This window comes from Gopherus flavomarginatus, chromosome 24 (assembly GCF_025201925.1).
Source record: "Gopherus flavomarginatus isolate rGopFla2 chromosome 24, rGopFla2.mat.asm, whole genome shotgun sequence".
Classification (NCBI taxonomy): Eukaryota; Metazoa; Chordata; order Testudines; family Testudinidae; genus Gopherus; species Gopherus flavomarginatus.
The window spans coordinates 16,054,394-16,080,147 of record NC_066640.1 but is presented as its reverse complement, the minus strand read 5'-3'; the positions used below and the strand labels follow the sequence as shown (position 1 = coordinate 16,080,147).

At 42.2% G+C, this 25,754-nt stretch overlaps 1 protein-coding gene across 9 annotated transcripts in view; it reads left to right on the top strand.

The window, feature by feature from the left end:
- The window catches only part of MYO9B (myosin IXB), an 83,786-nt gene that overhangs the window by 24,997 nt on the left and 33,035 nt on the right, over window positions 1-25,754 (top strand). For all 9 annotated transcript variants that reach the window (XM_050933991.1, XM_050933988.1, XM_050933990.1 and 6 more), the window contains 11 exons: window positions 11,423-11,517; window positions 17,308-17,370; window positions 18,565-18,664; window positions 19,347-19,447; window positions 19,804-19,933; window positions 20,452-20,541; window positions 21,010-21,126; window positions 21,493-21,627; window positions 24,414-24,535; window positions 25,145-25,286; window positions 25,559-25,754. In XM_050933991.1, the coding sequence (XP_050789948.1) occupies window positions 11,423-11,517; window positions 17,308-17,370; window positions 18,565-18,664; window positions 19,347-19,447; window positions 19,804-19,933; window positions 20,452-20,541; window positions 21,010-21,126; window positions 21,493-21,627; window positions 24,414-24,535; window positions 25,145-25,286; window positions 25,559-25,754 (1,291 nt within the window). The remainder of the gene's footprint in view (window positions 1-11,422; window positions 11,518-17,307; window positions 17,371-18,564; window positions 18,665-19,346; window positions 19,448-19,803; window positions 19,934-20,451; window positions 20,542-21,009; window positions 21,127-21,492; window positions 21,628-24,413; window positions 24,536-25,144; window positions 25,287-25,558) is intronic.

The following is a 25,754-nucleotide window of genomic DNA, read 5'->3' as shown; positions in this document are numbered from 1 at the left end:
CCTAGATTGCCCTACCCTAGTACTCCTTCCTAGGCAGTCATTTCTCATTTTGTATGCAACAAATTATTCCTTCCTATGTGGAATGCTTTGCATTTGTCCCTTTTGAATTTCATCCTATTTACTTAAGATGATTTCTTCAGTTTGTCTAGATTGTTTTGAATTTTAATCCTATCCTCCAAAGCACTCGCAACCCCTGCCAGCTTTTTATCGTTCACAAACTCTGTAAGTGTATTCTCTATGCCATTACCTAAATCACTGCTGAAAATATTGAACAGAACTGGACTCAGGACCAATCCCTGCGGTACCCCACTCAATATGCCCTTCTAGCTTGATATTGAACCACTTTTAACTACTCTTTGAAAAGGGTTTTCCAACCAGTGAACCCACCTTAAAGTATCTCCACCTAGGTTGTATTTCCCTGATTTGTTTATGAGAAGGTCATGACCATCCTGGTCAGGTTGTCAGTAGTATATTCTTATTGCTATTGAAGCATGGAATGTCTAGCTGTAGAGGTTTTATGATACAGTTTGATTCATTTAAGATTTTTTTAATATATTTGACTCTATGCTTTTTTCACATATAGTGCCATTACCCTATTAGTGCATTCTACTCTGTCATTCCTTTATATTTTGTACCCTACTATTACTGTGTCCAATTGAGTCTCGTTGTTATACAAAGGCTCTGTGATGCCTGTTAGATCAATATCCTCATTTAGTGCCAGGCACTCAAGTTCACCATTCTTAATATTTAGACTTTTTGCTTTTGTATACAAGCACTTTTAAAATTTGTCAATATTTAGTTGTCTGCCTTTGTGTGATGTAATTGGATGGGACTCCTTTTTATTTGACTTTCTCTTCAGTTTCTGACTCTGCTTTGTCAACTTCTGTCCCCTCCTTTTTACTAGGATATAGAATATTCGTGTTAATAAATCTTCCCCTAAGGGATGTGTCTGTCCAAACTGTGTGCTCCTACGCACCTGCCAGCTTTCCCTCGGCTCTTGGTTTGGTGTAGGTGGAGCTCATCCTTCGTGTATAGGCTCCTTCTGTCCTAAAACAGTCTCCAGTTCCTAATAAAACCAAATCCCTCCTCCAAATGTCATTGTGTCACGTACTCAGTGAGATCCTGAAGTTCTGCCTTTCTAACTGGCCGTGTGTGTGGAACTGGCAGCATTTCAGAGAATGCAACCATCAAGGTCCTGGACTTTAATCTGTTCCCTGGCAGCGTAAATTTGGCCTCCAGGAACTATCTCCTTCTTTACCTATGCCATTGGTATCTACAAGTACCACGACCACCAGCGCCTCCCCAATACTGTACATACATCTGTCTAGATATCTCATAAGGTCCACAACCTTTGTACCCAGCCAGGAGCGGCGCTATGTTTTTTGCTGCCCCAAGCACAGCAGTCAGGCCACCTTTGGCGGCATTTCTGTGGGAGGTCTGCCTTGGTCACACGGATTCGGTGGCAGTTCTGTGGGTGATCTGCCAGTCCCACGCCAGCGTACCTGCTGCCGAATTGCCGCGGAAACTACGGGGCTGGTGGACCTCCCGTAGAAACGCTGCTGAAGGTGGCCTGACTGCAGCCCTCACAGGGACCGGCAGGCTGCCTGCCGCGGCTTGCTGCCCCAGGCACACGCTTGCTTAGCTGGTGCCTGGAGCCGCCCCAGCCATTCTCCATGCAGTTCTCCTGGTCATCACAAAACCAAAACCAGATATTTCTAATAATCAAATCTCACAGTACTTTTACCTATCTCTTCCTAATAATTGGAGTCTCCTTCCCTGGAGAAGTATCCTCAGTGCAAGAAGATACCATGACATCATGTGGAAGGAGGGCCCCAACTACACGATGGTTCCATCTTAATGTTATCCTTCCCTGAGACTTTCATCCTCCTCACCAGTGTGGTGGCTGTCAGACTGGGGGTGGGGCTGCTCTGTTGTCCCAGAAAGTCTCATGTATATACCCCTCTGCATCCCTTGGCTCCTGTAGTTCACCCACCCCGGTCTCAGGAGCCCATACTCGATCTCTGAGGAACATAAGCTGCTTGTACCAAATGCACACACATGTCACCAGCCCACAAGATAAGTAATCAGACATGCTGCATTCAGTGCAATAAAATGATACACAGCCATACCCCCCACCCTGCTGCTGGACTTAGAGAATATTTTTAGGTATAGCTAGCTCTCTTGCTGCCTCTCTTAATTCCCCCACTTGCTTCTCCAGTTCGCTAGCTCTTCTAGTTGCTTTATAACTGGCATTTTAAATGTTCATTCTCCCTGAGTTAGACCCACTCTCTTGTTAAGGGATTCTAAAGGGATTAGGATAAAAGGATAGAGTTCGATAGGAAACTATGCTCGGCTCAGCATACAGGCCCCATCCACTTTCCAACAGACCACATTATACATTTCAGTCAAGCAGGCACACAGTGGACAGCAAACTCACCCCAAAGGTCACCTAGTCACTTCTCCTTCACCTGAAGAACTTCCTCGCAAAACTCCCGTTTGCCACTCCTGTTTGCTAGTTGGGTGCAGATGTCTGTCAAGCACTGGATCCAACTATGGTGAGCCTGATTTATTGGGTTGCTTTATCTGCCAAAGCAATGAAACTAGTTCACTCTTTATAATAAATATGCATAATCGCATAAAACTGGACAGTTCTATCATTAGAAATGGACATCGTGGACCTAATTCTGGCTCTTGTCCTTACATACACAGTGGCTCGGAGTGAAATTGTAGAACTGTGGCGATTCTCTGACTGTGGAGGTGTTTCTGCGTGTTCCTCACTCCACCCCAAAATCTCTGTTTATCCACTAGTTGTCTCCTCATAATGCTACATTTTGAGCTCTAGGCTTGCACTGTCTTTGTTTTATCTGTATGTGCAATGCCTCACACAATGAGACCCTGACCACGTTGAGGCCTCCAGGAGTTACCATATTGTAAATGTTGAGTTCAAGTACCAGTGCTCTATGCCTATACCCAATCCTCTCCCAATGCAGTCTTCAGTTGTCTCATAATATTTCTCACTTTTGTAGTTGTGGCCAATGATATCCTATTTATAAGGCAGTGTGGGGACTCAGTGTGTTCCTTTGTGGTTCTACAAGTCCTCATTAAATGTGCTTTAATAGACAACCACAGTGTCTACTTTGACTGTCTAGGTTTCCTTTCTTGTTACTTTCACTTTGGGAGGGTTTTGTGAGCAGGGATTTTTTTTCATGTATAGATCCTTATTTTCAGTTACCTGGGGTCTGCACATCCTCTTAAATTAATTTAGACCTGACTTAATTTGGTGTAGCTTGCACTTGTAAATCCTGTTAAAACATTGTTCAGCCTTGCTGGTTTTAAGGGGAAAATGTAACTTTTGATTTTAGTAACCTCACCAATTTATACAGTAAATAATGCTCAGTCCTGTTCTCCATGATATAGAGCACTATGAAGTAAGGGGTAAAAAGCATGCTGAAGTGGTATTTGCTTCTGATTTTGGGTGTAAGTTCAAACATTACTCAGTATTTTGAAATTTTTGGCTATTTAGAATGTATAAAACAGAGTAATGGGTGTAATTGACAATGAGACAAAACCAGTAAACATGTTTCAAAAACTATATAAAACAGATATTTTACATCATCTTTTGAGAATTTGCTATGTGCTTAGACTAAATAGCAGAGGTGAGGTCATCTGAGCCATTGGATAGTTTTAAATCACATGCGTTGCTTGCATGAGTAATCAGTAAAAAGTCTTTCAGCAAACAAGGATTATGTAAAAGCAGCAAAGAGTCCTGTGGCACCTTATAGACTAAGGCCTTGGCTAAACTGGAGATTTGCAGCGCTGGTGGTGGCTTTACAGCACTGCAACTTACTCACTGTCCACACTTGCAAGGCACATACACCGCTGTATCTCCCTGGCTACAGCGCTGCATGTACTCCACCTCTGCCTGGGGAATGACTGCAGCGCTGGTGATGCAGCGCTGCTCCGCCAGTGTGGCCACCAAAAGCGCTGTTATTGGCCTCCAGAGGTATTCGGAGGTATCCCAGAATGCCTGCTCAGCCACTCTGCTCATCAGTTCAAACTCTACTGCCCTGGCCTCAGGTGACCCGCCCTTTAAATGCCCCAGGGAATTTTAAAAATCCCCTTCCTGTTTGCTCAGCCAGGTGTGGAGTGCAATCAGTGAATCTTTCCAGGTGACCATGCCTCCACGCTCCAAACGAGTCCCAGCATGGAGCAGTAGCAAGTTGCTGGACCTCATCAGTGTTTTGGGGGAGGAAGCTGTGCAGTCCCAGCTGCGCTCCAGCCGTAGGAATTACGATACCTATGGCCAGATCTCAAGGGCCATGCTGGAAAGGGGCCATGACCGGGACGCGGTGGAGTGCAGGATTAAAGTGAAGGAGCTGCGGAGTGCCTATTGCAAAGCCCGTGAGGGAAACAGCCGCTCTGGTGCTGCCCCCATGACCTGCCGTTTTTACAAAGAGCTGGACGTGATACTTGGAGGTGACCCCACCGCCAATCCGAGAACCACGATGGACACTTCAGAGCGGGGAGGGGAGGCGGAGGAGGGGGAGGAGGAAGCCGAGAGTGAGGGTACTGGGGTTGGGGGAGACACCTCGGAGTCCCAAGAGGCATGCAGCCGGGAGCTCTTTTCAAGCCAGGAGGAAGGTAGCCAGTCGCAGCAGCTGGTACTTGGTGAAGGACAAGCAGAGGAGCGGGTTCCCGGTAAGCAGCTTTTATTTTCAGGATGGAAATGTTTCAGGAGAGGAGGGAGGGTTAGGGCTGCATGCATGCATGCCTAGATGTGGAATAGCCCATTGATATGGTCTATCACGTTGTGGTAATCAGCCTCGGTAATCTCTTCAAAAGTTTCAGCCAGAGCGTGGGCAATGCGCTTGCGCAAGTTTATAGGGAGAGCCACTGTGGTCCTTGTCCCAGTCAGGCTAACGCGTCCGCACCACTGTGCTGCGAGGGGTGGGGGGACCATTGCTGCACACAGGCAAGCTGCATAGGGGCCAGGGCGGAATCCGCATTGCTGTAGAAGACCCTCCCGCTCTTCCCAGGTGACCTGCAGCAGCGAGATCTTCCAGGATTAACTCCTGTGGAAAACGTTGGGAGAGTGTTCAGTGTAGGTGCCCCCTGCAGCTGTTTGCTTTCCCCAATGCACAGAAACCCCAGCACAGCCCTGAAGCAATCAGTCCCCCTTACTCACCATTTTGGGGCTCTTGTGGGTTATGTGCGCTCTCTTTGGTATGGGAAAATTATGCTAAAGTGAAGACTGTAAACTCCTCCTTCACTGTGTGGGAATAACTGTCTGAGATATAAACAATGCTGCCTCTGTTAACTGTTGCCTTTTTTTCCTTTCCACAAGCAACCTTGAGTTCTCAGCTGCCCGTGTTAACAGCAGCTCAAAGACTCCAAAACCTGTGGAAGAAGCCGTGTAAAAGCAAAGATGACCTGCTGCAAACAGTTATGGATCACTCTGCCAGAGAGAATAAAAAACTGCAGGACTGGAGGGAAAGGGAAAGCAGGATCCGCCAGAGAAACACAGCGGCCAGGAAGAAAAGCGCAAAGCAGCTGATAAGCATCCTGGCGCGCCAAGCAGACTCTATCCAGGCGCTGGTAGCCATGCAGGCAGAGCACTACCGCACTGCCCCCTCCCCATCCCAAAGCTCTTTCCCTTGTGCCCCAATGTCAGCTCCAAACCCCCTTCCCCAGGATCCAGGTTCTTACCTCCACCAGCTGCCTCCAACACCTGTACGTTCACCAACCAGCCCTGAAAACTATGACCCTTACCCTCTGCACTCAACCCCCATCACCATGCAGTATAGGCATCCTGAAGTGCAGCAGTCATTGCACAGCACTCCAGACACGACATATTCAAATCTGTGACTGTACAGTTCCGACCCCACCCCCCTGCCCTTTTAGGTTCCCAAAATGTTGTATGTCTGTCAATAAAGTTATTTTCTTTTCAATAAATGAATTCTTGGCTTTGAAAACAGTCTTTATTATTGCAGAAAGTCAAAGATACCTTAGCCCAGGAAAGAAACAGGCACTGCAAATCAGCTTAGGAAAAACAGATTCCTACTAACATTGTAACCACTGCACTTCACTCCCGTGCAAGGCACCAAACATTACTGTTGGTTTTCAGCCTCAAATTCCTCCCTCAAGGCATCCCTGATCCTTGAAGCCCTGTGCTGGGCCTCTCTAGTAGCCCTGCTCTCTGGCTGTGCAAATTCAGCCTGCAGGCGTTGAAACTCAGAGGTCCATGCCTGACTGAATGTTTCACCCTTCCCTTCACAAATATTATGGAGGGTACAGCATGTGGATATAACCGCAGGGATGCTGCTTTCCCCCAAGTCTAGCTTCCCATACAGAGATAGCCAGCGCCCTTTTAAAAGGCCAAAAGCACACTCCACAGTCATACAGCACCGGCTCAGCCTGTAGTTGAACCGGTCCTTGCTCCTGTCAAGCTTCCCTGTATACGGTTTCATGAACCAAGGCATTAACGGGTAAGCGGGGTCTCCAAGGATCACAATGGGCATTTCAACGTCCCCTACCGTGATCTTCCGGTCTGGGAAAAAAGTCCCTGCGTGCAGCTTCCTGAACAGGCCAGTGTTCCGAAAGATGCGTGCATCATGCACCTTTCCAGGCCAGCCTGTGTTAATGTCAATGAAACTCCCACGGTGATCCACAAGTGCCTGGAGAACCATAGAGAAATCCCCCTTCTGATTAATTTACTCGGATGCTAGGTGGGGTGGTGCCAGAATAGGAATATGCGTCCCATCTATCGCCCCTCCACAGTTAGGGAAACCCATTTGTGCAAAGCCATCCACAAGGTCCTGCACGTTCCCCAGAGTCATGGTTCTTCTTAGCAGGATGCAATTAATGGCCCTGCAAACTTGCATCAAAACGACTCCAACGGTTGACTTTCCCACTCCAAACTGGTTCCCAACCGATCGGTAGCTGTCTGGGGTTGCCAGCTTCCAGATTGCAATAGCCATCTGCTTCTCCACCAGCAGGGCAGCTCTCAATCTCGTGTCCTTGCGCCGCAGGGTGGGGGCGAGCTCAGCACACAGTCCCATGAAAGTGGCTTTTCTTATCCGAAAGTTCTGCAGCCACTGCTCGTCATCTCAGACTTCCATGACAATGTGATCCCACCACTCAGTGCTTGTTTCCCAAGCCCAAAAGCGGCATTCCATGGTGCTGAGCATTTCTGTGAAAGCCACAAGCAATGTAGTGTCGTACACGTCAGGCGATTCGCAATCATCTTCGGACTCCTCATCACTTTGGAGCTTAAGGAATAGCTCAACTGCCAAACGTGATGTGCTGGTGAGACTCATCAGCATACTTCTCAGCAGTTCGGGCTCCATTTCCCTCAGAAATCGCGCTGCACAGAAACCGTTAGGAGAGTCACAATGGCGCCAAACGTAGATGGAAAAACAGGGACTGCTGGGATGTAAAGCAATGCATCACGGGGCGTTGGGACAGGAAGCAGAATGACCCGCACCCTTCCGTCCCCTTCCCACAACCCATGGCGCCAAATTGGGATGAGGTGTTCTGTGGGATAGCTGCCCATAATGCACCACTCCCAACAGCGCTGCAGACCTCCAAGTATAGCCAAGGCCTAACAGATGTATTGGAGCATGAGATTTTGTGGGTGAATACCCCCTTCGTCGAATTATGGAATTTCTTATTAATTAACTCTAGGATGCCTGCTTGCTTGTAAATAGATTGTACTTGGCAAACCTAGTACACTGTGTGGATATTTGAGTAGGTGGCAAACTGACAGCCTTAAGACTAATTTTTGCATGTGGTTGATTCTCTGCAGAGTAGGTCTACGGATCCTTTACAGGGGGCGGGTCTTCCCTAATTTGCAGTTTGATGAGGTTTATTACTGCTGATTTTTTGTACTCTAAATGAGAGGTAATTGGTGACATTCTCGTGAAAGCCATAGCTAAACCAGTGCCTGGTGGAGAGAGGCAGATTTAACTTCTTGTGTCATGGATGTTCATTGTGCTGATGTCACAAGAAATCCCATTTATAGATTGGCATCCGTTCCATTTACTATAAAGTAGATTAATCAGCCAGGTTTTCTAAATATACCAGACATATCCGAAATGGGTTATCTGCATGTTCCCTCAGAGGTCCGTGTCTGTGAGTAGAGTAAAATCTAAGAGATAACATTGAGAGTTACTTGTTAGGTGGTAGTTACAAGAATATATTAAGGAATGCTGGTGATATAACACAAGCAAAGCTGTAATCATAAATCCATAGCTAATGCACAGTATCCTAGTAGCTGATGTGTAATATGCAATTTAGAAGGATGTAAACATTCATTGACTGCAATCCTGAAAATGTCATTAAACATCTGTGTTCAAATGCCTTACAATGTGTTCTCAGAAAGCTAGCAGAAAACCATAGAAATCTCCTCAGAAGAGACTACTTCAGGGATCTGTGCTGGTCAGTGTGGGACAGTGCAACTGCAACAGCATAGTGTACTCTAGTACCAGTATGGATTCCAATGAGAACTGCAAATGAAACAGCGTGATTAGCGTTGATGCAATTTGCCATTGATGCTTATGCCATAACTGTCCCAATGGTTTACTCGTGGCTGTCATTTTCAGGATTCTGTCATACATGGCCTTTCGGTGAAATCATTCCATGGATTTGTTATGTTAGGAAACACAAATTTCATCTGGGAATTTGTAATGGGGGCTGCTTGAGGTTTTCACGGGAAATGTTTGTGGCAGAACTTTCTGCAGATAAAGTTCGCACTTGGGAGTGTAATATCTTCTAAACTGCTGCCTTTCTACAATCTGACTGCACTAGGTCATTTCTGTGTGCATTTTAATCAAATGACAAGGTCTCCTTAAATACACCTCAGCTAAAATACCTTAGTTTGGTTTGATTTTTGTCTTGACTTCTGTATAAAGGATCTTTATTAAGATTTAGTACCAAATGATAAACATTTTAAAAAGTCACAATTAAATGTTAGGAATATGGTGACATTAAATTGTTTTCAGTGCTGTCTATTAAGCAGCAGCAAGTGTTCCTGTTCAGAATTCCCAACTTACTACTTTAGGATAGCACAGGTTTCAATAATGTTTTCTTCCTGTGCTGGAGCTATTGATATCTTCAGATTTGGTGCACTCCATTAATACACAGACTGTGCATCCCAGAGCCATCATAACCTGAATAATCATGAAATCCATGGGCACTTCTAGGGTATAGATTCCACAGGGAGACTGCCTGGCATGGAATGCATCTTAAAGTCTTAACATTGGTTGGCAGTTACAACAAAAGGGAGCCAATACCCACCAATGCTTGGAGACAAAACCTAGCAGATTCTTTTGAAAATGAATGTGTGGTCGTTTACATTAATTTGCATAAATATACATAAATGTACATATATCTGTGAATACATATTGCCCATTTACCCTAATTACCCACTCCACACATTTACTACACACTCTTTCACTTTATCCCAACTCATTACACATGCATTCTACAAGCAAAATTCTCTCTGCACCCACTTCCTTTTAGTTGTGTACCCTCTAATTCTGCACCCACCCATCCACTCACTCTTCATAGATGCAGCCACTCATTCCACTCTCACATCCACCCATGCCATGTGTACCATGTCTATTCCAGACACCATTCATTCCTCACTCATGCATACACATCCTTTGTGTCTGCTCATTCCATATACACATTGCTCATCCCAAGAACCCCCATTCCTGAAAGCTCATCTCCAACTGACCGGCCCCACCCATCCCTAGCTTACTGCCCTCAGCTACTGCTAAATTAACTTTTTGACTCTTCCACCAGTCTCCTGTAGCAAGGCTGCCAGTCAGGAGTTTTCCCTAGAGTCCAATAGGAGGGATGAAACCTCCTGAAGTTTGTGGCAGAAAATTAATTGAAGCCAGACTGGTACTCTCAGATTTTGTATTTTAACTCCCCATAGGCTAAAGGCAATAAAATTGCTGCTGACGTATTTCCATCTGAAAGTCTGACTATCAAGGTCAAGTAAATGTGCTGCTGTCTGGTCCGTAAATTGGCCCACAGAGGGAAGGTTGTTCAAATAATTTTAGGCCAAAACTGATCTATAATCTGTAACAGAAATACAGGCAGAGCTTGAGTAGGTGGGTTAATGACATTTAAATTGGAACCCTGCAGATGGGGCATGCCAGGCTGAACAGATATATCATTGTGTTAGAGCAGCAGTTCTCAAATTGTGGGTCAGGACCCCAAAGTGGGTTGCGACCCTGTTTTAATGGGGTCGCTAGGGCAGGCTTAGACTTGCTGGGGCCCATGGCTGAAGCCTGAGCCCCTGCACTGAAGCCCGAGAGCTTCAGTCCCGTGTGGCAGGGTTCTGGTTACAGGCCTCTTGTCTGGGGCTGAAGGGCAGCGGGGCTTGGGCAGGCTCAGGCTTCGGTCCCCCCTCCTGGGGTTGTGTAATAATTTTAGGTCTCAGAAGGGGATTGTGGTGCAGTGAAGTTTGAGAACCCCTGTGTTTGATGCATTGGAGATAGTGATCTACTGTTTTTAGTGTCCTGGCAGCAGTATTTGTTGTTCCTCTTCCATCCTTTTCTGAGCCTGGGGAAAGTTATTCATTAAAGTGAAAAAAGAAGAAACAAATTCTAGCAGCCTAATTATTGTTTCTCTGGACAAAGATTTTGGACTGTCAGACTGAATTCTGCTCCTGAAAGCTGCTCATGCAAGTCTCTTCATAACAAATACTAATGAACCTAAAATTCATTCATTAGTTGAAAAAATGTTGAAAAGACCAGTTCACTCTGAGACCAATTCCAAGATGAATTTCTGCTAACCAAAGCCATATCTGTGAACTTCCATTTTCCATACAAGATTAGTTTTATTAATCCTCAGAATTAAAATAGGCTAACTTTGCAAAACAGACTTTAATTTCATATTTTCTCTTTAAAGACAAAGCAACTTGTATATTACTTTGTAACATAGAGGGTGGGATTCATTTTTGGGAACAGGAAGCTTGCTCACTTTATGGTTTTGACTACAGAGAGGTACTTCCTCGGTAGTTGCAGCTTTCTTCCCCTACACAAGATCCTTCTCTAAGCTCATACTTGCTTTCTAATGAATTCAGGCTGTTTAACTGAGGTTTCCTTTGTTAAGCTTTCTTTAATCTTGGCTGTTCGTGTTGCATATTAAAGTAATTTCTAATAAATTTAAGAGCCCTCTTCCTCAAATCCTGAAATACTGTCTGATAAGCAAAATGTACTGATATATGACAAATAAGAAAGGAGTCTTAGAAACTGTTCACTCTTATAGCACATGCATCTTGCTCTCTCATTAGGATTTTGGATGCTTAGTGCCAACCAGTAGTTGAATGAATAATGAACAGTGTAAGCTATGTACCAGCTTATTCTGTTTCACTGATGAAAATATAGATTCACCCTGTGCTTTGTTACAGGCTTTTGGAAATGCAAAAACAGCCCATAACAACAACTCCAGTCGTTTTGGAAAATTCATTCAAGTCAACTATTTGGAGAATGGTATTGTCCGAGGGTAAGTATGGCATGAAGTTCTTTCTGGAGATAAACTGTATGTTCTTAAAGTTTTGTGCAGACTTGATGGAGTCTGAAATAGCTTTTCATTTGAGCATTCCTCTTATATGAATGACCTGTTTCTGTGGATGGTGATTTCAAAGATACATAACTTCATTGTGTTTGGATTTTTCATAGCCCACGTAAAAGCAATACCTAGTGTTTTTACTCAGTAGGTCAGAGGTCAGTATTCATCTCATCCCCAGTTTGCTGAGGTGAACACAGGGGAAGTGGCTTGCCCAAGCTTACCCAGCATGCTACTGGCAGAGCTGGAAATAGGCCCAGATATCCTGAGTCCAGTCCAGTGCTCTGTCTGCTAGGCCACACTGGCCAAGGTAATTTATCTCATTTGAATATATCCCTACACAGCCATGTTTTTAATAGCACAGTTTAAATTAGTAATACAATTAACAATGTAATTAATACAAGTTAAGATTCTGTCTAAACAACAAAGTAAAAGAGGCAGAGGCAAAAAGACATCCTTTTAAAAAAATGGAAGTTAAATCCTATGGAGGAAAATAAGAGCATAAACTCTGACAAGTAAAATGTAAAAATATAATTAGGAAGGCCAAAAAAGAATTTGAAGAACAGCTAGCCAAAGACACACAAAGTAACAGCAAATTTTTTTTTTTAAGTACATCAGAAACAGAAAGGCTGCTAAACAACCAGTGGGACCACTGGATGATTGAGATGTGTAGTAATATGAGGCCCTGAAATATAAACTCTTGTGTCAGAGGCCTAGTCTGAGGCCTGAAGCCTGAACCAAAGTAATTCCAGACACTGCTAAGCAAAAGCTGGGCTGTGAGCCAGAGGAAGGCCCCACTCACAAAAATTGGCAAGAAGAGGGTTGTTAGAAGCAGGTGTGTTCACACATAAGGGCTAATAAGAGGAACTTGTGCCAAGATGGAACCTGGACAGCCTGATACAAGGACACTCCATAGACATGACTTAAGGAACAGTCAGGTGCATCTTAAAGACAGGACAGCGTGATGGATAGATCTGTATGTCTGGAACAACATGTTCAAAGGGGAGACAGCACCCTAATGAGCCATGAGGCTGTACCTCAATACATCAGGAGGGATGAGTAATCTGTCCTGTAACTGTATAAAAGTAGGTCCCGGAGTGCGCCTCTTTGGCCAGCCTAGGGGGCAGTGGAAAAGTCCTGCCACTGACTGAGCTGTGTCCACTGCCAGGGGTCACATATTCGTAGTATATCCTGTAGAGTCTATAGGAAACTATTACTGTGCTTGGGTTCCTTCGTACCTTACTAGAGTCTGTGGTCTTTGGGGGTTCTCTCGGGGTTTGCTGTGTCAGCTATCTACGCAGAGCCGGGACAGCACACAGAGGGAACACGCACACAGCCAACTGTTATCATCATCAAACAAGAGCAGAGCACCGCACCGGTAGCTACTAACAACAAGATGCTAAAGGATCACATAAGGAAGATGAAGCCATTGTGGAGAAACTAAATGAATTCTTTGCATCAGTCTTCATGGCTGAGGATATAAGGGAGATTCCAACTCTGAGCCATTTTTTTAAGGTGGCAAATCTGAGGAACTGTCCCAGATTGAGGTATTATTAGAGGAGGTTTTAGAAAAAAATTGATAAATTTAACATCAGTAAGTCACCAGGACCAGATGGTATTCATCCAAGAGTTCTGAAGGAACTCAAATGTGAAACTGTAGAACTACTAACTGTGGTATGTAAGCTATCACTTAAATCAGCTTCTGTACCAGTTGACTGGCAGATAGCGAATGTGATGTCAATTTTTAAAAAGGCTCCAGAGGCGATCCCAGCAATTACAGGCCGGTAAGTCTGACTTCAGTACCAGGCAAACTGGTTGAACCTATGGTAAAGAACAGAATTGTCAGACACATAGATGAACATGATTTGTTGGGGAAGAGTCAACATGTTTTTTGTAAAGGGAAATCATGCCTCACCAATCTACTAGAATTCTTTGAGGGGGTCAACAAGCATGTGGACAAGGGTGATACAGTGGATATAGCGTACTTATATTTTCAGAAAACATTTGATAAGGGTCGCTCACCGAAGGCTCTTAAGTAAAGTAAGCTGTCATGGGATAAGAGATAAGGTCCTCTCATGAATCAGTAAAAGATAGGAATCAAAGGGTAGGATTAAATTATCAGTTTTCAGAATGGAGAGGAAAACAATGTGTCCACCAAGGGTCTTTAGTGGGACCAGTGCTGTTCAACAAATAGGTGGCAAAATTTAGACATAGACTCATAGACTCTAGGACTGGAAGGGACCTCGAGAGGTCATCGAGTCCAGTCCCCTGCCCTCATGGCTGGACCAAATACTGTCTAGACCATCCCTAATAGACATTTATCTAACCTACTCTTAAATATCTCCAGAGATGGAGATTCCACAACTTCCCTAGGCAATCTATTCCAGTGTTTAACTACCCTGACAGTTAGGAACTTTTTCCTAATGTCCAACCTAAATCTCCCTTGCTGCAGTTTAAGCCCATTGCTTCTTGTTCTATCATTGGAGGCTAAGGTGAACAAGTTTTCTCCCTCCTCCTGATGACAACCTTTTAGATACCTGAAAACTGCTATCATGTCCCCTCTCAGTCTTCTCTTTTCCAAACTAAACAAACCCAATTCCTTCAGCCTTCCTTCATAGGTCATGTTCTCAAGACCTTTAATCATTCTTGTTGCTCTTCTCTGGACCCTCTCCAATTTCTCCACATCTTTCTTGAAATGCGGTGCCCAGAACTGGACACAATACTCCAGTTGAGGCCTAACCAGCGCAGAGTAAAGCGGAAGAATGACTTCTCGTGTCTTGTTTACAACACACCTGTTAATGCATCCCAGAATCATGTTTGCTTTTTTTGCAACAGTATCACACTGTTGACTCATATTAAGCTTGTGGTCTACTATGACCCCTAGATCTCTTTCTGCCATACTCCTTCCTAGACAGTCTCTTCCCATTCTGTATGTGTGAAACTGATTGTTCCTTCCTAGGTGGAGCACTTTGCATTTATCTTTATTGAACTTCATCCTGTTTACCTCAGACCATTTCTCCAATTTGTCCAGATCATTTTGAATTTTGACCCTGTCCTCCAAAGCAGTTGCAATCCCTCCCAGTTTGGTATCGTCCGCAAACTTAATAAGCGTACTTTCTATACCAACATCTAAATCGTTGATGATACATGATACAAAACTACTCAAGATAGTTAAGACCCAGGCAGACTGTGAAGAGCTACAAAAGGATCTCGCAAAACTGGGTGACAGGGCAACAAAATGGCAGATGAAATTCAGTGTTGATAAATGTAAAGTAATGCACGTTGGAAAACATAATCTCAATTATACATATAAAATGGTGGGGTCTAAATTAGCTGTTACCACTCAAGAGAGAGATCTTGGAGTTATTGCGGATAGTTCTCTAAAAACATCTGCTCAATGTGCAGCGGCAGTCAAAAAAGCAAACAGAACGTTGGGAATCATTAGGAAAGGGGGAGATAAGACAAAAAATATCATATTGCCTCTATATAAATCCATGGTACGCTCACATCTTGAATACTGCATGCAGATTTGTTCGCCCCATCTCAAAGAAGATATATTGGAAATGGAAAAGATACAGAAAAGGGCAACTAAAATGATTAGGGGTATGGAACAACTTCCATATGAGGGAGATTAATAAGAGTGGAACTCTTCAGTTTGGAGAAGAGACATCTAGGGGGGATATGATAGAGGTCTATAAAATTATGACTGATGTGGAGAAAGTAAATAAGGAAGTGTTATTTACTTCTCATAACACAAGAACTAGGGGTCACCAAATTAAATTAATAGGCACAGTTTACTTGCAGAACTCCTGGCCAGGGGATGTTGTGAAGGCCCAGACTATAAACAGGGTTCAAAAAAGAACTAGATAATTTCATGGAGGATAGGTCCATCAATGGCTATTAGCTAGTATAGCAGGAATGCAAAACCGTGCTCTGAAGTGTCCCTAGCCTCTGTTTGCCAGAAGCTGGGAATGGGCAACAGGGGATGGATCACTTGATGATTAACTGTCCTGTTCATTCTCTGTGAAGTACCAGGCATTGACCACTGTCAGAAGATAGGATACTGGGCTAGATGGGCCATTGGTCTGACCTACTGTGTTCTTGGATTGTCACTGTATATTTAATTTCCTGCTAAATGGTGGCTGTTCCATGTCATCCATTTTCCTCTCCATGTTGTAATTTAAAATAGTTTCAGATCTACTGTTTGAAAAAAGTTCGGGGAGAAGTAAAATAGAAGTGAGGAAGTTTTGTTGTTTTTTGTTTTTAGAGAAGTCACACACCAGTTGAAAGACAGGTGCAGGAGAAAATGACGACACTAAACAAGGTAGTTAAAACTTCGTACACATGCATTAGCTATTACTTGGGCTTAATGTAGCTGAAGAGGAGTGGAGGATTTGATGTGTGTTGGCAAAAAATGTTCCCAAATGTAGTTTCATTTTAGCTAAGGCATCGTAGTTAAAAAACTCATTAAAAATCAGTATAATGGTGTCTAAATATAACTTGAACTCTGCAATAGACACTAAACATTGCAGGTTATTCTTTAGGAGTGCTCCTATCCAAAAGTGGAGTAACTTTATATCAGTTGTATAAAGCGATTAAAGGTTATTTACTACAGCAACAATTAGATGTTATACTGGATCCTTCATTACAAGTAATAGGTTTGTCCAATTGCCTCTTATATGTCGTCTTTGCACTTAATTATCCATCTAATGTCATATGCTGAAATCTATTTCTGTCTTGGTGAATAAACTATGTATGTATGAAGAATACATAGCAGCATCACACCACATGTTTCTGTAAACACATGAAAAGTTCTGCTTTCATGAGGTGGAATGAGATAGTTTAGAACATTAAAAAGGAGTTCTGGTTTATGCTGCAAACCTGTCTGTGTTATGCCAGGTATTGAAATTGTAACAGTTAACTGTTTCTGGGGTTTTGATGCAATGTTCCTTGAAAAGTCTGATTTATATCATTGCTGTTTCTTAAACACGTCAGAGATGAACAACAAGCCTCCACTCTCTTTCAGTGCTTTGAGTATTATTCTGGCATCTTTACAGATGAAGTCACCCCAACTCAGGAGATTGGTACCATGTGAATTCATTTGTTTTCTGTCTCCAGCCTGAGAAAAGGCTACTTCAGCTCTGGCTTCATTCTTTGTCCATTTGTATCCCCCGTGGAAGAGTAGATTGTTCTGTTGCTTACTCGCCATACAGTTTCCAACATAGAGTTCCCTACTTTCTGGCCTCCCACTGTGGCTGCTGAGGTGGTCCAGTATGGGCCAGCAAATTCAGGAAGTCTGGCAACAATGTTTCTGTTATATTCTCTCTGCATGTTGTGGCCCTTGCTTGAGTCACTAAAGTGATAAGCAGCTGTACTGGCAAAATCAAGTTGTGTACAGTATTTATGGTTTTACAGCAACAGCTCATCTTAGTTTAATCTTTTTCCATTCAGATCTACCAAGATAAAGCACCAAAAAGATAATTGTTCCTCAGGGCAGCTGTCCATTTCAAGCATTCTCACTGTATCCTCTCAAAGCCAGCACAATACGACTGAGCTTTTTGTCTCAGGCTATCAGAGGTGACAATGAGGCCATTCTACCCTGAGCTCTAGGGTATATGAAATCTTCATAAACTCACTTGTAGCTAGTTGCTGTTTAGTGTTTAATATCCAGATGCTCTGTTTGACTGTGTTGCCCCTTCATGTTTTATTTCTTTTGGGGGATTGCAGGGCTGTTGTTGAAAAATATCTGCTTGAAAAATCTCGCCTGGTCTCTCAGGAAAAGGATGAAAGGTAAGAGGAGATTTGTATTTTGTACTGTCTGTTTGAATGTCTCTCCCACAATCAGTGATGTCCACCTCTCTAAGCACAGTCTTTTCATATAAATGAAATTCCACAATTCTCTAATTCTCATGACAAGAGATTGGATCAAAATGAGAAGAGTTTGGGGTGAACTGTTGGTACGTGTGTGCAGGTCATCAGCAGTTTGTGTATCTGTCAAAAGACTGGACTGAACCCAAATGAATACTGACTAAATATGTACTGATCAGTGCTCTCTAGAAATATACTCCTAGCATGATGGCTGCCAGTCCTGATCAGATAATAAGGATTATTTAGAGTTATGAAAATAAAGTTAACTCAGTCATGTCATGGTGCCAGTATTTCTTAGAGCTAATAAACATTAAACATTTTTAAAGGTGATTTGCACAAAGTTTTTCACAAATTGGGTTCCCCCTCCCCCGCTACTTATGATTTATGTAGAAGGCCTGAAGGTTTTTCAGAGAACTTTTCTGCTAGTTTTGTTTTGTTTTGTTTTGTTTTGAAACCTTAAATATCTGAAGTATCAAGCCCAGTTTTGGTGGAAGAACAGTTGGAGGCTGGGGTCTGTCTTGGATCTCTTGTGAGCTCTATGACGTTAGTGGGAGTGGGAGTACAAAGACTTTCTTTATCCAACATGTTAACTAGCAATTGAAGTTAAAATGCTGTTTCTTGACACTAGTTTTCCAGTCATCATAAAAGCAAATGGACGCCAGCCGAGTTCTTTTCCCTTTGCAAGTCACCTTTAAGCACCTTCCCTCTGTGCACTTGAATACTGCTACATACAAGTTAATTTGTGACAATGGACCCAGGAAGAGGAAATACTTATGCCATTTTGAAATTTCATATAAAGGTTTCTTCTTCTCGAACCAGTGCTGCTTATCTGGATGTATGTGCTGGGAAAACAAATTATGCACTTTTACTTTTTCTAAGTAAATTCTCTACAACAGAAGTACAATTCTTTATTTATTACTTTAATAATAAAGAACAAATGAGAGGATAAGAGTAATTTTCTTCCTCGGGATTTTTTTTCTAAACACTATGTGTCACTAATGATATATAATGTAGTAATTATGGCAAAGGTGCCTTTTTATCAATTTGGAAGCATGTAAGGCTTAAAGAGAAACCAATGTCATATCTTCATTAAGTAGAAATATTTTCAATCTATAGGAACTACCATGTGTTTTATTATTTGTTACTTGGAGTCAGTGAGGAAGAACGTAAAGAATTTCACCTCAAGCAGCCTGAAGATTATTTCTACCTCAATCAGGTAAACAATGGTACTCTGTGCGTAACTTCAGTGATGAAGGTGCGGTGTCCCTCTTTGAGAAGTTGTAGTGATAAAGGATACCAGAGCAGAGAATCTTTGTTTCCTCTTGTGTCCTGTGATGATTCTCTATCTAGAAACTAGTTCAAATGGCAAAGGTGGCTTTTTGACAAAACATTGCTTCTTAGCTATGCAGCAGCATGAGCATCAACATCACAAACTGTGGTATGAACCACTCATTACTCTTCTCTCTGTGAACGAGACTTAACTCTCACCAGACTTGTCTGTGCTTCAGCTTTCTGGGCCCCATATTAGAGATCAGGGCAGGTCCTAAAGATGAACTCATGAGCACCATATTGACATGACACAAAATTCCCTTTGTACAACCATTTTAGAGATGTTCGCACCCTCAGTATCAGGAATTAGACTGCACTTTGTGTTTGAAGACCGTTGATTGTGCTCATAGCATCTTTCAGCTGGAGGCTGGTTGAGGAAACGGGACAGAGGATGCATTGAAGTGAGAGCTTAGTCTTGCAGTTGCTGTAAGAAAATTGAAATAAAACAAAATTCTGGACTTTGCCAGAGCAAAACAAAAATCGCTTCAGGTCTGCACTTTGGGTTGTGCCAGTATCTCTCTTGTTCAATGTGTTTATGTGAACTGAATTATTGTGGGGCTTTTCTGTAGCGTAACTTGAAAATAGAAGATGGGGAAGATCTGCGCCATGATTTTGAAAGATTAAAACAAGCCATGGAGATGGTTGGCTTTCTTCCAGCAACTAAAAAACAGTAAGTAGAATTGTTTAGCCTCTTTCTGCAGACAGCTGGTTAGTGTTCATGTATTGCAGTGAAATTGATGTGAAGTAGTCTGTATTGCTGTCTGTGCTGTAAAAATGCATTATGAACAGAATGGTGTGGTGTGTTCTAATTTGTAAGACATCAAAACTATATTTACTTTGCTAAGCCCATTAGAAAACAGGGAAAGTAAAGGGCTGCTTTTGTGGGCTGCCATAGGCCAGTTGTGTTATCTATATCTCTTCAAATAGATGTGGCTGTGTTTCTGTTATGCACTCTGGCTGTATTAACCTGTTAACTTCAATTAGAACATCAATTTTAAAAAAGACGCTATTGTTTTTCTTCTTCAGGATCTTTTCAGTACTCTCAGCTATTCTTTACTTGGGCAACGTTACCTACAAGAAGAGAGCCACAGGTCGGGATGAAGGGTTGGAAGTGGGACCCGCAGAAGTACTGGACACCCTCTCTCAGCTTCTGAAGGTAGAGTATTCCCTTTAATCAGTGCCGTAAACATTAAGCTACTGTCATGTTCTGCCTCAGTAACTTCTTGGGAGCATTCAAGTTCAGCGTGCCTCAGAACTGACATAGGAGTATTGCAGGGGTATCTTATTGGGGAAGGGAGCCAGTTTGCTATAGTGAATAAGAATGTGCACGCTATGAGTGACTTTCTTAGGGCTAGGGAGAGATAAAGGGGGTGAAACGCAACCCACAAGATGGGAATGGTAAAATCTGGTTACTCTGTTAGTTCTTCAGCTCTGTATCAGGAGCAGAGAAGTGGAGCTTAGCTTGGCAGCACTGGGGCCTTCCCACCACAGAAATCAATCTTAACTGCATGTAAACTGAAAAAAGGATTTTAAGAAGCTCAAGGACTTGTCCTAAGGGTTTGACATAGGTATCTGAGGAATTAGTAACTACCGCTGTTACCATATTGCTGTTGGTCAGGTAGCTAATGTTTAAGGTTGTCAGTAACTCTTGTTTTTCTTGCTTTTTGTGTGAAGGTCAAACGAGAAGTTTTAGTCGAAGTGCTGACAAAAAGAAAAACGGTGACTGCTAATGACAAACTTATCCTGCCATATAGTCTCAGTGAGGTGAGTGTCTAAAGGCATTAGAAGAAGGAACTTGGCCCATTTACCCTATAGCTGACCTGCATTGTGAGTCTGTTGGTAAAAGTGCTAGAACAGTTGTCTTGGGCTTTTCTTAGTCTTTAAAATCGCTAACCAGAAAATAGTCCCTGATTACATCTGAGCTGTGAATATCATGTTGGATTGCTGTGGGATTTTTACTTTATTAACTTAAATACATATTTTAAATAGACATGGCCAAACTCCCATTGTCAGCTTGTGGAAAAAGTTATGTATTATACGTTTAGTGAGTCAGTACAAATGAATGTTAAAATGAAAACAAACAAAACCGAAGCTCGGGCACTGAAAGCCCTTATACTGTGCCAGTGGAAGGTTCGACATTGGAGTAATCTGATTTTTTCTGACTGATACTGCACCACTGTAGGAAAGTCCTCATATTTCAGGCCAACTTAATGAACTGTTTTTTATCTGCAGGCTATCACAGCTCGTGATTCAATGGCAAAGTCACTGTACAGTGCCCTGTTTGACTGGATTGTTCTGCGAATTAATCATGCGCTTCTTAATAAGAAGGATATGGAAGAATCTGTTAGTGTAAGTTCTTCACGAGAAATAATACCCTTCTAAACTCAGCCATTGCAGTTGTGCACATAACGCTACCAAAGATCACCCAACAAGACAGTACTCTCAAATATCTGGAGTGAAATCCAGGCCCAGTTGAAGTTAGTGGTAATATTCGCAATGACTTCACTAGAGCTGGGATTTCATGATAGGTGTCAAAAAGGCAGTGATCTTCTATCATCTTGAAAAGTGTTTGTTAAAATTTTAAACATGCCAGTCATATTAGAATAGACAGTAATTCTCATGCTTAGTGCATGGTCAACAACCACAACTGTAATTGTATGATTAGCTCACTTTCACGATGGCCTACCTAACAGGACTTCTGCATTGTTTTCTTAGTGCTTGTCCATTGGTGTGCTCGATATATTTGGATTTGAAGATTTTGAAACCAACAGTTTTGAACAGTTCTGCATAAATTATGCAAATGAGCAGCTTCAGTATTACTTCAATCAACACATTTTCAAATTAGAACAGGTAAGAAAACACATCTTGAAGGAATGATCTCCCAGCAAAAGTTTAAGGATGAGGTAGTAAAATCTTTTATTCATGTATTGATTTGTCTTGCTTTATAAAGCACCTAACCATTGCAAAAAATTAAAAGTATCCCCTCTCCAAAAAGCTTATGCTGTAACATTATAGTTGTGAAAGTACTTAGTTAAAGATCCTGTTTCAGGTCCTAATTTATTTTGTGGAGTGTGTTTGTATTATGGTAGAGGCCCCATTTGGGTACCAGGGCCCCATGGTACCAGGCACTGTGCATGCACAACAAAGACAGCTCCTGCCTCAAGTGCTCAGTCTAAACAGAAGATGGGCTACAACATCAGGATACTACATAGATGTGGCGAGCACAATATATCAATGAAACTAAGTTACAAATTTTGGGACTGAAACGTCATCAACTTCCTGTAGCCAAAAAGGGAATTAATTTGGAAAGGTTTAGGAAAGCAGTCAAGGTTCGTTTCAGATTATTTCATCTGTTCATAAATACTTTGATTTAGTTGCTTGTGCCTGGGGCATCCTGCAGTGAACTAGTCTTAATGCAGTTAAAATAGATGGGTCATATTTTTGGGTGCGTGCATATAGGGTAAAATTACCATTCTGGGGCATATGGCACTGGAGTGTCACAGTGTGCATTTATTGATGGTACTGGATTCACATGTATGCACTGGCATATTTTTATTAAATACGAGGTACCTGGTAAATGTAAAAAAAACTGGCCAATACTCTAAATGAATAAGAATGAGGAGATTCAAAGTATTGCTTCTCAGCGTGTCCATAATTTGTTTACATTGCATGTAGATGCGAAGGCATTAAAAGCCATTATTATTACTACTAGAGCAGTTAGGAGCCCTAGTCATGGACCAGGATCAGGACACACACACCCTCTTCTTCTCCTCCCTCCTGCCCCCAGCCCCCCATGCTAGGCTCTGAACAAATGTAGAACAAAAGCCATATACAATAATAGTAAATCAGACTATATATAAGCAAGAGGGTGTTTTATAGTTACCACCGAGAACATAAACTCTTCTACATAAACTCTTTAACCTTTCTGTAACAACTAGGCGGGCAAGAAGTCTCTGTACAGGTGTTTCCACAATCCCTGCAACTTCAGAAACTAAATATATAAAAGAGAGTTAGCTGGCTGTTTTCCTGTGGGTCCAGTTTCTTTATTAACTTGTATTTAACTCCAGTAAAGTGCTCGAGAGAAGTCTCATTTGTTTCCTCAATGAGATAATAGAGATTTATCCTTCTGTGCTCTGGCTTTAACTGATCCTGGGTCTGGAACCAAAAAATGTTAATCTTTCAAGTGTGAAATCTCTAGAGCACAGAAACAGAAATAGTATCCAATAATAAGGTACGCTGCATCTTCTGTTCTGCAATCTGGGAAAAACCTATCACTTTCCTTGTTTTAAATGTCTTCATTAACACATTCAGTATTTAAAATATTCAGTTTTTCTCATTGCTTCTTCCTCTTGATGGTTGTTAGAGAGTGTACTTAACTGCATGGATACATATTAATTACATGCTGTGTGTCCTGTAAAATCAGCTAGAGCACTTTGTGTGTGCATGGTACTTGATTTTAAATGTGCTTTGATGTGTCGTGCAGCATTCAAGATTTGAATCTGGTCTTGTGTCCTTAGGCTTGTTGTTTCTTTGTTTTCTTGCTGCTGCCTTTAGAAAAAAACAAAATCCAAAAACTTTTCTGGGTCATGACAAAATAATTTGTCCTATGGTCAATCTGCATGAGGGATAAATTGCTCTGTATTATGTATTTTATGAACAGTGTGTAAATAGCTTTAAACAAAGTAAAGGAAAAAGTTGCTCAAATACACACATTTCATAAGTAAACACAGTAGAGAGCCAGCAGCGTAGTAATTTAGGACAGGGTTGTTATCCAGACTAAACAGAGTAAATAGTTATGTGCTGTTTTTGTTTTTCTAATTCTGTTTTCCCAAACAGCTTTAATCCTTAAGTAATTCATTTCCTGTATCTCTGTCTGCATGGGTTCCCTCAGGGATTCTTTGTATATCTTTTTGAGCAGGGACTTGTTCATAGAACTTAAATACCGTTTTTTGTAGTGTGTTGTTGTGCATATAAATCACACAGAGTAGATAAATAGGACAGATTTAGTTCCACCCAATTGAAAAGGATGCATTTTCTAACGTTCATCATGTAGAAAGCACCTCCATTTCACATTCTGCTGCTTCTCTCTTTTTAAACACGTGGTTCTGTTTTTCACCGGTGTGTAAATACATTACTCAGAATTGTAAGTGTATTATTTCCAAACCAATTTGCCTCTGGCTTCTGCAGCACGAAGAAAAGCTGATTGTGGAGCTGGCACTGCTAAGTTGTTTAGCACAGAAGTATGTGGAGGAGTGCTTTGCACAGCTTTATCAAAGAAAACTCCAAATCTTCTGAACCAAGGCAATGCTTACTGCAGGCAAGACATATCCGCCAGTCGCTCTTAGAGAAATGGATTCCATCTCTCACTCCCCAGTGTTTTGTAGGCCTGGTCTGCCTGGCATATGGAATTTACCATACAGAGATTAAATAAAATATTAATTAGAGAATCTATGCTTTAGTATCTATAAGTGAATTTTTTTTTTTTTCTGGTTCTGACTGCCCCTGTATGAACTAACAAACTTGGAACCTGGCAGTAACTATCTAAGGAAGCCATGCTGTGGGATGCAGTGTTTAGTTAGCAGGGCTTGACAGGGTTGGCTGCTGTGGTGATATGGAAATTTTCTCGAGTTGCACAGGAGGAGTATCAAAGTGAAGGGATCGCTTGGCACAATATTGACTATACAGATAACGTGACCTGCATTCACTTAATCAGCAAGAAGCCCACTGGCCTCTTCTATCTGCTAGATGAAGAAAGCAAGTAAGTATCAAGTTTCTTCCTCAGGACTTGCTGTGTGTGTCATAAGGGAAAATGTCATAAATAGAGGAAGTTAATGGTTATGGTAGATAACAGATTAAGGGGAGGGAGGGATCTTCATATGTACAGTGTACAGCTAAATCGGATTCCTCTCTGAGAAATTACACCAGTATGTTGGTGTTCTTGAGTAAACAGAACTTGGAGTTTTCACTGTATAATTATGGAGATAGTATGAAGCATATGGCTGTGGAATGTAATTATGAAAGTGCTGTAAGATGTAACTACTTAGTACCAGTCCTTACAAAGTTTGATAGTGGAAGGTTGGTATGAAATGTCTATATGTACAATATGTGTTTCTAAATACAGTATTCTGCTTTGCTTTGGACTGCTTTCTGCTCAAAAGTTAACTCTGTTACTCAGCTCTCTAAGTGCCAAAGCGGGACTGTAAGCTGCTTACCCTTGTGTAGGGCATATTTATCCAGTTTGTCACTGCTAGTGACATCTTGGACTGTACCAACTCACAGCTCTCTGGATGAGCAGGCTTACCTTCATTCATACTTGGAGAGCAAGAAGCTGACATTTCCCACTCTGTTTCCTACTTTATGTCCTTAGCTTTCCACACGCCACCAACCAGACCCTACTTGCAAAGTTCAAGCAGCAGCATGAGGAGAACAAATTCTTTGTTGGGACACCAGTGAAGGAACCTGCTTTTATCATCCGGCACTTTGCAGGGAAAGTTAAATATCAGATAAAGGTATGTAGCAGATTTTGAATAATCACCAAAGGCCCTTTTCCTTTCCTTTTCCCTTTTCTATCCTACAATTCAGTATAAACAGAAAACTTGTTGGGTCTGGGTTAAACTTGGTGTTTCACTAGAGTTGGATTAGTTTTTTTGTGAAAGTCTTGGAGTGGAGACCAGGACCATGTTAAGAATTATTCAGGCTGATACATCCCCTTAGCCAAAACACAGTTCCATGGGAATCCTTTCTGATTTAGTGTTTCGGGCTTGGTGATTCTGTTCTGCAGGATTTCCGAGAGAAGAACATGGATTACATGAGACCAGATATTGTTGCTTTGCTGCGAAGTAGTGACAGTGCCTATGTTCGGGAGCTGATAGGAATGGACCCAGTGGCTGTGTTCCGCTGGGCTATTCTGCGAGCAGCAATTCGAGCGATGGCTGTCTTTGCAGAAGCAGGACGTCAAAGAGCCCAGAAAACTGCAG